The 11,278-nt window shown below is 47.0% G+C and overlaps 1 protein-coding gene across 1 annotated transcript in view; it reads left to right on the top strand.

The window, feature by feature from the left end:
• The first annotated feature begins 2,608 nt into the window (after nt 1-2,608).
• RIPK1 (receptor (TNFRSF)-interacting serine-threonine kinase 1) overlaps nt 2,609-11,278 on the top strand; it is a 16,335-nt gene continuing 7,665 nt past the window's right edge. Inside the window, exons 1-6 of the mRNA XM_008937737.1 lie at nt 2,609-2,760; nt 4,323-4,476; nt 5,416-5,553; nt 7,272-7,500; nt 8,330-8,479; nt 9,733-9,809. Coding sequence (XP_008935985.1) covers nt 2,609-2,760; nt 4,323-4,476; nt 5,416-5,553; nt 7,272-7,500; nt 8,330-8,479; nt 9,733-9,809 — 900 coding nt within the window. The remainder of the gene's footprint in view (nt 2,761-4,322; nt 4,477-5,415; nt 5,554-7,271; nt 7,501-8,329; nt 8,480-9,732; nt 9,810-11,278) is intronic.

The following is an 11,278-nucleotide window of genomic DNA, read 5'->3' as shown; positions in this document are numbered from 1 at the left end:
GTTCCTCATGGCCAACCTCAGCCTCCCTTGGCCCATGCAGTCTGCTTGTCTTGAGCTGCAGGGGCCCCTCCACCCATCTGTGCCCCACAGTGGTGCTACCAGCTTTGGTTCCCATTTGCTGTTCCCTTCTGGTGACAAGGCACCCGTGAGGTCAGTGCTCGCAGACTCGCCCGTGTCTCTGGCTGTACCTTGTGACAGCTCAAGGACTGGCACGCCGTGGGCAGTGTGGATCCCAAAGTGCTGCAGTTGTTGCCTGACCTTTCCCTGCCGCCGTGCTCGCGGCTGGGCTGGGACCTGCTCGGTGCAGTGGAGCTCCCTGCCTCCGGCTGCCCCCGGGCCTGGCACCACCCCTCGAGCTCACCTGCCCTTTGGGAGCGAGAGGGGGGAACGTCAGCATGGCCTTGGAAAGAAAAATGCCACAAACCCACTTGTTAAACTTTTATCCCTCTCAAAAGAAAGTGCAAATGTATTCGTGGGGAAAAGTCCTCTCTTCTGGCGACCTGTGTTCAAAACTTTTGTAACACATGTCAGCACTTGCTAAATATGAGCCCACCCTAATACAGCCCTCAGAATAATATATTAAAAACATGCTTTGTAATCAATCAAGCATACAGATGAGGACTACCTCAGAGCAGAAATTAAACCCTAGAAGTATGGGCAGCTTCTATAAGCTTGGGCTAAACCAAAGCACAATATATCCATTCTCCTAACCACAGGTACATAATTATGTGTGTTATTATAGTCTGTCCCAAGTTCCGAGGGTATGTTTGAATCCCTGTGGATCTCAAAAAAAGCAGTAAGCTTGGAACGAACTTGAGCCTTAAAGCTTCCCTCCTCGATTTCTTCCTCGTCTGACGTTTCCACACACCAGCCAATAAGTTTGAATCCCTGTGGATCTCAAAAAAAAGCAGTAAGCTTGGAATGAACTTGAGCCTTAGAGCTTCCCTCCTTGATTTCTTCCTCGTCTGACATTTCCACACATCAGCCAATACCTTGTGTTAAATAGCATACTGAAATAAGTAGTCTTTGCTTAAAAACCCAGCTAGAGGCTGCTTTCCTCTGATATCCATCTTACCAAAAAATTTTGTGTCTGAAAGAAATCTTAAGACCAAAGAGATTTTACTCAGTACCTCACTCCTTCGTAACAACAGCAACAACAAGTAGTAGCATCCTAATAGCAGAGCATGCCCAAGGAGGAGGGTTCCCTCCCATCTGAGGAGAAAATTCCCTCTCTGGAATATTATCCAGATCCCTTCAGCAGATGTGTTATGATTTCAGGAGCTGCTGCTCGTTTGGGATTCCCAGGTAGCAGCAGCCGTGGTGCTGCTGTTTGAGGCAGGGCTGTTCCTGGCAGTACACCTATCGACAGCACCACTGCAGAGCTTCACCACTCAGAAGTACACGTCTAATTTGCTTTCACAAGGAGAGAACGTGCAATTCTTACAAGAGTAACTACTACCTGGATGTATGATTACTGTCAGCACAGAAACATTGCCATAAATATGTGACTTTGAACTGATTCTTGCAAGGGAGACCCCAGATAAAGAAGCAAGATATTAGTTCAGGCCACGTTAAAGTGTCACGACTGAATTCAGGCCTCCCTAGCTGTGACACCCACCCTGTCCACACAACAGGCAGCAGCAGCACTCCAAAAAAACCAGAGAACCATCATCAGGAACTTGCAAGGAGACAAAACTCGCCCTGTGAGAGCAGCAGTTAGTATTCCGGGCACTGCTGTGACTCATTTGTTACCGTACTATCTGATTAACTGTATAGGAATTAAAACCAGCAATCAAAACCCAACAATCTCCTCTCACCTACAGAATATTTAGGCAGAGCTTACCTTCCACCAAACGCAGGCAGCCACCTCCTCAGTCCTGTGCTGCTAAGGCAGGGGAGCACTCCAGCAAAGCAAACTCTGCGCCCTTCCCTGGCGAGGAGAGCCACAGGAGGAAGCTCAGGAGGGAGCACACTGCTCTGGGCACAGAGAGGACACTCCCTGGCCGTACCAGAGCAGCCCAGGGAGTGCACTGACCCGTGCAAGGGGAAGCTCCTGCTTTCTCTCCTCTGCAGGCACACTGCAGGTCAATGAGGCCACAGCTGCTGGTCATGACATTAAACACCTCATTCAGGGGGGGGTTTGGTGGTGCAGGTGCCCAGCACTTAACAGGAATCAGCAGTCACTTGTTGGCCTGAAAACTTTGGGAATGCCTTTGCTGCACTGCTTAGAGCTCTTGCTTACCCAGAGTTGTAGGGCCAGTACTGATCTGCTGCAGATGGGATGGGTAACAGCTATTCACTGACAGCCCTTTGGGATCCTCTGGTGAAGAAATGGTTTTACACCTGCTTAGTGCAATGGTTATGGGTTGGCAGGATAAATCGTTGTGATCTTTAGGCCTGGTGCTGTGAGAGCCACGGCGTCTCTGGGTTCAGACTGAGGGGTTCTGTTGGTAAGGGGCAGGGCAGTGGATGCCTATGTCCCCCTCCATGCGTGGGACCGATTTGGTGGAAACCCTGGACAGTGACACTTCTTCTTCTTACCCTGCAGGTCCAGAGGCACCGGGATACTTGATTTAATTTTAATTGCTAAGCCACAAAGACTGCGACCATGTCTCTGGAAGACATCCGCATGAACACCCAGGATTTGCTTGAAACAAAACAGCTAGATGCTGGAGGATTTGGAACAATTTCTTTATGCTTGCACAAGAAACACGGACAAGTAGTATTAAAAAAAGTGTATACAGGACCCCAGCATGCTGAGTAAGTCACAGGTCTTACTTCTGATTTTTATCTTCCAGTCACTCTAAGGAAGCCTCTAAACTCAGTGGACAGATTACATGTGATTTAGGTTTAATCTGAGATCTTAGCATTTGGGAGATGCTGTATGTGGGGAAAATACTCTGGGACAATACTAGCAGCTGTCCTGCACGTTCTCCCTTCTTTCCTCAGGAGCCAGCTTTTTTAGCTTTAACTCCTCGTCCCAGTGCAGTTCCCCTTCCCTGTCACAAGGTGGGCACTGCTGTGAATTGCTGAGTCCTGAGGACTCGGTCCTTGGGAGGCAGGAGACTGTGAGCACATGAGATTTTCAGGCTTGCTGATTGATTTTCAATACAATTGTCCAGCTATAGATGTCTAGTAGGAACAAAACACACAAGCTATCAAGCAGGATTCCAACTCCACATGTATAATCCAAATTTCTCTCCTGAGAAAAAGCAGTGAGCCAAGCCCACAGATTTAATTTGGAGATTGAATGAGACGTTGATCTCAGTGGACTCTGGTCACACTGCAGCTCTACTACCTCTCCCACAAGTTGTCTGCTAGAGAGAGGCAAAACCACATCTTCTATTTTGGGTTGTGAAAAATAAATTGACTGAGTTTTTATTTTGCCAGTGGGAAGCAAATTAAGGGATTCTAGTAGTTTGTAAACTGCACAGGCAGTTTGGGGTGAACGCAGTTAAAATGGACAAGCCTGCCTGGTTAATCTTGGTTGTGATTTCACTTTCTCACTACACAGGCTCATAAATTTGTTATTCCTTAAAGTCCTGTATCAAGAGCCTTAAGGAAATGTACAACTGAGCCTAATGCAAACACAAGAGCCCCTTTCTTCTCTAGTACTAGAGGAACAGAGGGAGAAAGTGGCTCCCTTGTAAGTCAAGAAGTAGGAGAGCATTCACAAGCCGTGTAGCCTCAGGATCCTCTTCACACCCTTTTGCCTGATGCGTAGGACAGGAGCAGTGGTGAGAGAAAGACTGGAGTATTATGGGTGCCATCCTTCTCTAACACACTTGGTGAGCTCCCAGCACTGTACCTGTGACTACTGATGGGTGGTTCTGAGACTCAGGTAACGTTAGGCTTTGAATTCATGCTAAATGTGTAGTCATTAGTAAATGCTATCACCACCCACTGTGTGGACGGATTCCCTGTCATCATTTTGAACATAAACACCCGCCCTCTGCAAAATCCTGGACAAGAGGTGGTGGAGAGTGTCTGGATCCTCCTTGTCCAAAGGCTCTCTCAGCCCTACCCTGTCCAGCTCAGGGACACGGACCTGCACAACCAGCAGTCCCCCTGCCCAAAGAATGCTCATGCACTTTTGGAGAAGTCTGTGCACAGTCTGTGCAAGGCACCTGAGCCTTGCAGAATGTAACGGGGCACGGACAAAGCTGTGTCAGCTCAAAAGCTGTTGAAGTCATGGTTCATCTTGCAGTGGCTCAAGGCACGGTGACACATCTGGCCACTGTTTTCATTATGAATCAACAGTGCTTTGATCCTGGTGTTCTCTCTAGCCTGGCACCAAGTTCAGTGTGATTCCTGTGTTCCAGGTACAACAACGCCCTCCTCGAAGAAGGCAGGATAATGCACAGGCTGCAGCACAAGCGGCTGGTGAAGCTCCTAGGTATTATTTTGGAAGATGGAAACTACTCACTTGTGATGGAGTATGTGGAGCGGGGGAACATGATGAAAGTGCTGCAGAAAGTGAGCGGTGAATTGTTCATCCCTTGCTGTTCCTTAGGGTTGATAAGATGCTTGAAAGGGACAGGACGTTCTGGCCATCTCCAGAGAACAGGGCCTTTAGTTTCTCACTCTGCTTTCTGTATTAGCCAGGGGCAGCCCCACCTTCTCTAGAGACAGCAGAGGACAACTGTGGCTTTCCTGCACACCACAGAGGAGCAGAGCACACTTACAGGTCCAAAGCTGTAGGAGTGTTTGCAGAGCATTTGCTAAAGAAGAACACTTGTGTAAATGTGGAGTGACTAGAATTACTTCAATGCAAATGTATAGATCAGGAAGGACCTCACTCCAAGAAGGACATTGAGATGCTGGAACGTCTCCAGAGAAGGGCAGTGAAGCTGGGGAAGGATCTAGAGCCCAAGTGTGGGGAGGAGCAGCTGAGGGAGCTGGGGGTGCTGAGCCTGGAGCAAAGGAGGCTCAGGGGAGACCTTCTGGCTCTGCACAGCTCCTGACAGGAGCCTGGAGCCAGGGGCGGGTCGGGCTCTGCTCCCAAGGGACAAGGGACAGGACGAGAGGAAACAGCTTCAAGTTGTACTAGGGAAGGTTTAGTTTGAACATGAGGAACAATTTCTTCCCCTTGAGGGCTGTCTAGGGCTGTGCCAGGCTGCCCAGGGCAGTGGTGGAGTCCCCACCCCTGGAGGGGTTCCCAAGCCATGGAGATGTGGGGTGAGGGACAGGGGTCAGTGGGGACCTGGCAGGGCTGCATTGACAGTTGAACTGGGTGATCTCAAAGGTCTCTTCCAACCCAAACAATTCTATGATTTCATGACCTTAGTTCTTTTCTGCAATGACTTGAGCAGAGCTGCTCTTGGGACTGAGAAAGAAACATTTTCAAAAACTGTTCTAATTCAGTAGTTGTAGAAGCATTTTTTGATGGATGGTGCTTCTTGTCCTTTGTTCTAGGGCTGCCTGCCTTTGTCAGTGAAAGGGCGCTTTGTGCTGGAGATCACAGAAGGAATGGTTTATCTGCACGAGCAAGGCTTCGTGCACAAAGACCTAAAACCAGAAAACATCCTCGTGGACACAGACTTCCACATTAAGGTACTGGTTAGAATGGAAATGCAGAAGGCTGGTGCTCAGGGCTGGAGAACCCAGCTGAGCTGCATAGGTTGGCACCCCGAGTGCTGGGTGAGCTCCTCTGCTCTGAGCTGCTGCTTCAGGAGTGTCAGCAGTGGGTCACAGAGGGGTGGCAGCCTGTAGAGATTCTGAGCCTGAGACTTGGAGAATCTTCCCCAAACAGCAGAAAAAAATAGTTACTAGGGGCATTAAGAAAAAAAAAAATTATGTTGTTGAGAATTAATGAACTAAAGATAAAACAGCTAGAAAGAAAAAATCCCAAACCTTCACACAGATTGAAACAAAGTAGAATGTCTTTTGTATCACGTCTTCTGTCCTTTATTGCTGTAATTCCTCCTCCTGCCTTTACCTCCTCCTTTTTATTCCTTTCCATCTTTTGCCTATTATCTTTTCCTTTTTGTCTCCCTCTTTTTTTTCCCTTAGTCATCATTAAATCACAGCCAGCAGCTACAGAAAAAGCAGCACGAGACTACTTCAAAGAAGGGTTTATAAGCCTGTTCCAAAGCCCTTCTATTAACTTCAGTGGTTTTGGATCAAGATACATAGGCAGAGAGCCTAGTGCTGAATAAACCTGAGTAGAATTTGTAGTAGGAGATCAAATGTCCTGTCTCTGGTCAAGGTGAGTTGCTGAAATAATCTCCCTGTTTCGGTTTGACACTGCAGAATAAATTCCTGTGGAGGGAGCTCTCTTGTTTAGTATTTCTCACAGTTGAGTTGGTGAGAGATGGTTTGACAAGCTCAATACACTAGCAAGTCCTGATGCAGTGTGAGCAGCTTGCAGATCAGAGGTATAAACTAATTTTTTTTGCCAAAAATTTGTTTTAAATTGTGATTTGCTTTAAATGTAAGTTGGATGGATTGCTGGGTTTCAGCTTGCTTATATGGACAGGACCAAACTAGGCTGTCATCACACTGCATGACAAACTGAACTGGAGCCCAGGATCAGATCAGGATTCCTTAAGCATCTGGATCAAAAGTACAGTTTAAGGCAGCTGTTGTATGATCTGTCTGCTTCAGTGTGTCCAGTATTGCCAATCTGTATAAAGGGAAGTAGTTGTTCTAGGAAACTGCAAATGTAGGAAGATTTGTATCATGTATTCCTCTATCACCTTAGACCTCCTCTCACTTGTGGACACAAACATGGACTCCTGCTTCCTCAGCAGGATGTCACTTACATTTTCTTCTTCCTCTAAATACATGGCCTCCAAGTTTAGCCCAAAGCTTCAGAAACTCAAGAGGAGCAGTAAGCTAGTTAGAGGCAACAGGACAGAAAAGCAGAGCAGGTTAGAAAGAGCCAAGATGCCACCTTGGTTTTGTGAGATGTGATTGGGTTACAGACTCAGTTTGACAGCTGCCCGTGGCCAAGAGAGGCAGCCCCATTTCATTCCATTTTCCCTCTCCTGTTAGCCTCCTGTTCCCTTGCATTAGCACGGGTGCTAATCTGGCCACCCTGCCCTGACTGAGGAGGCCACACCAGCGGGACGCTCTTTACCTTGTTGGCAGTGCTACCCTTCCTTTGGGGAGCACTTGTTCCAGCAAGCCACGAGTGCCTTGCACTGGGTCTTACCCATAGAATGGCAAAGAGGTTTTCCTTCCTCAGAGCTGCATTTTTTGCAGTGTTTCATTCCTAGCTGTTATCCCCAGCTATTCCTTGGGAAGCCGCTGACCCCCCTGCTGTTCAGATTGCAGATCTCGGCGTTGCCTGCTTTAAGAACTGGAGTCGGCTGACCCAGAAGGAGACCTCCCGACAGAAGCAGATCAAGAGCACTCTGCAGAACAATGCTGGGACCCTCTTCTACATGGCCCCCGAGCACTTACGCTCCGTCAACGTGGAGCCCGTGGAGAAGTCGGACGTTTACAGCTTCGGGATAGTCACCTGGGCCATCTTTGCTAACAAGGAGCCCTATGAACGTGAGTGGCTTCCAGAAGGGCTGAGACACAAAAGAAGTTTCGTGTGTTCAGCATTTAAGGTTATAAAATTAGGATTAGTGCATGAAATCGCCCAGGCCCAAGGACAGCAGCTGTTAGGCACCTCGTGGCCAGTGAGAGGCATTAGTTGTGTCACTCCTGATGTCCAAGCCTGGGCCAGAAGGGCTGAAGTGAAATGCTGGCATGAACCCAGTCTGTTCACACCCACGTGGTGTGGGCATAACCCTGCCTGCACTGGCAGAAACCAAGACAAACCACGGGCAGGCCAGGATGGAATCCTTGCTGTCCACTGTGTCCTAAGGTGTGCTAGTCGTGGGTGGTTTTCCTCTTACCTGAAATGGTCACACTGCCAGTTACTGCTTCTCTCAGGTGGCAACATCCTTGTGTAGGGCAACAGGAGCAGACTGTGGAATTCCAGAGTCACGTGGTTATCATTTTAATCGATTTTTTTCCCTAAGTAAATGGCTAAACATTGTCTCTGTGGCCATCTTTGCGTTCGTACCCAGGGCAGAGCTTTGCTGAGATTCAGGTTCCAGAGGGCTAGACCTGGCACCCTTACTCACACCAGGTGTGCCTTAGATTCAGTTTTAGATATATTAATCTGAAAATAAGCCTGTAATCTGTGGACGTTGGGACAGTGGATTCAGAGTCACTAATGTGAGGGGTTTGTAGCTGTGCCTCAGTTGGGTTCCTTTGTTGTCTTCTTTTACATCCACACAAGCACTCGGGGAGCTGCCTGTGCTCTTCCTTTTACCCCCAGAAAAGTCACAATCCCCATGATCAGGACCTGAGAGGAAATTCTATTTTTCAGATGGTATAAATGAAACCCAGATTTGCTTTGGCATCATAAATGGGAACAGACCAGACCTGAAGGAGGTCACTGATAAGTGTCCAGTGGAGATTACTGACTTAATGCAAGCGTGCTGGGAGCAGGAGGCAGAGGAGCGACCGACCTTTGCAGGTGAGGCACTGCTCTGGGACTCTCCCTGCTGCACATCCCTCAGCAGCTGGGAATGCAGCAAAACAAACTGGAGTGTTTTCATCTTAAAATACAGAGTTTTGCTTTGCAAGCAGAAATGCCCCTTCACCTACCCAGTAAGGCATGCTCCCTGTGCCCTGGCTGAAAAAGGGATCTGGGCCAACACGTCCAGGTCTGGGAAATACCAGTGAGGGGACGGAGCCAGGAGACTTCATACCTGCTGATAATTTGTTTGCAGTGTGCTATCAGCTTTCTGCTGAACTTCACAGAGGAGCTCACAGCAAGGGACTCTGGGGCCAACTGAGAGAATACCCCACTGAAACCAGCTGCAAAAGCTGGCCCAGTTTAGCCTTCCAGGAGCAATTCAGTAGCCTCTGACCAGCTAATCATCCTTTTGTACAGTCAGATCCCAAAGCACTGACAGGCAGTAGAAGTCTTAACTGAACAGTCTGGGAGGGGAACTAAGAGCATTCAGCAAATAAGTCACAATTCTTAATTTCCTCTTGGCTCTTTCTGCTTCAATATGTAGTGCCAAGAAACCCAGCACCCAAACCCCCTCAAAAAAAAAAACCCAAAAAGCCAAAACCCACACCCAAAACAAAACCACAAAAAAAAAAAAACCTACACATGACAGGAAATGGGGGTTTGGATTTAGACAGGCACACCAAGAGCTTCATCTACAACAGGCATGGACTTAAATACTCAGAGGAAATTCGTGTACCAGGAGGAACCCATCTACTATTTACATATTTAACCTGCTGCTATTGGATTGAGTTTGTGCTTGTACCAGGTCTCAGCTTCTAATTTTCCCAAAAGCAAAATACCAGTATTTATGATGTTAGCAGGTGATTAGAGGAATTCCATGTTCAGCAGAGATGGGATAGTTAATTATCAAATAGCTGGATGCAGTTGAACCTAGCTTATTTCTTAAAATGTGGCAACCAGTCTTTTGGGCAGCCAAGGGAAGGTGCTGTCAGCCACAGATCATAGACAGAGCTTTCACCCTAAAGAGCAATACAAAGACAACAAAAAAAATCCCTAGAAATCATCCTGTTCTTGTTACTACATTAAGGCTAAGTGAGCCACGTGAACAGATTCCAAATGTAGGTATAACTTTCTTGTTTTCTGACCTTGTACAAGTCTTTATTCAGTCCTTACCCATCAAAATTGTTCACAGTATAAATCACTTATTTTCCACTGAAAACCACCTTCACTCACTTATTTTCTTTTTGCAGAAATTATTCAAAGATATGAGCCATTTTACCACCAAAATCTAGGAAAAAGCATTGAAGATGATCTGGAGGAGTTAAAAGTGAGTAATACGCTAAGCAATTTAAAGCATCAGATCCCCAGCCCCAGTTCTGGCCAGGTTCTGCCACTTTGGTCCTGCTTTTGACCTGCTTCTGTGATAAAATGGCTGGATTTGGGAATGAGGGCAGAGCAGTGTGTGTTATTCACCTGGAGGTTCTCCACACCCAACTGTGCAGAGCTCTGAGCTACCAACTCCAGTCCCATGGGTGACCCTGTGTGGAGCAGGAGGTGGGCCTGAGGTCCCCCGAGAGCTGTTCTCACCCAGATGACACCCAGATTCTATGATAAGACTTGGAAAAGTTCCTCATGTGTCCATTAAGCCTTACTCATGAAATAAAATGTTATTCCTCGTGATGGAGAAGTGGCAGAATCTGATTCAGAAGAAGTGTGAAAAAAGCTCAGTAAATTCTTGGTGGTGTTTGCCCTGCATGCAGGCAGTGTCCGAGTCCAGCCTGCCTGAGGGCAGGAGGCTGTACTGCAGTTGTAACAGCAGGGAAAATCTGAAACTGGATGCTTTTCCTGAGGCTCCAAGTTGGTTTCTTTTACTTTTCTGGCTGTAGATTTATAAATGATGATAAAAATAATTATTTCTTGCATGAAAGTAAGAGAAAGATAGCTTCTTGAATGACTAGGCTGATAATGGAACCTTTTTGATCAGACTTTATCAATTTACTCCCATCAGTCGTTCTGACAGCTAGCAGTGAGAACTCCTGGCATGAGGGGGTTAATCTCTGCAGTGACACGAGGCTCAGAAGCTGTGTACCCAGTTACTTGAAGAAAACTTCCTTTGTGAAACCATTCATTTACAGTTTTCTTTAAAGTACTTCCTTCTGTCATCAAGTCTACGGTTGTGGAAATGAAATTTTCTGGCATAGAGATCATGTGATGCTTATGAAGCACCAGTGACTGATCAAAAAAACAACCAGTAGAGTTTTGCAGAATGAAACAAATTTCCTGGACTGATTTGACCCAACTCACTGACACTTCAGCTACCAACCCCCTGCTCTAGCAGCTCAGTTACTCAAACGAAATCTGAGGACCTGAGGTTGAACCACACTTCAGAATGTCATCTTCTGCTTTTGGAAGGAAGTAGATTTTTTTGGGAAGAGATAGTAGTTGTTAACTTTTAGCCTGTGAAAGTACTTCTTGGGTTTACTTAAAGAAATCCATAGCTTTTAGAGATTATTCTATGAGTAAAAAGCACTTGGGAGAAATAATTTTTTCCAGGTCAGAAAGGTTTTGTACTTGCAGTGAAGTCTGAACATCAAAAGACTAGAACAGGAGTGGATTTTGTCTTCGTGGCAGTGAAGCAAGGATGAGGGTTTGCAGCAGGAAAATTGTGCTGCATCTTTCTGGAGATCTGCTCTGAACTCCTTGCTCCAGATGCTTCCCCCAGAGGTCATTGTGGCTGTACCCAAATGTGAAGGTGCCTCCTCGCCCCTCGCTGCTGGCGAGGGAGCTCCCTGAGGA

Source organism: Merops nubicus, unplaced genomic scaffold (genome assembly GCF_000691845.1).
Source record: "Merops nubicus isolate BGI_N331 unplaced genomic scaffold, ASM69184v1 scaffold21250, whole genome shotgun sequence".
NCBI lineage: Eukaryota > Metazoa > Chordata > Aves > Coraciiformes > Meropidae > Merops > Merops nubicus.
Note: the sequence above shows the minus strand (reverse complement) of the source record. Positions and strands in the feature narration are given on the sequence as shown.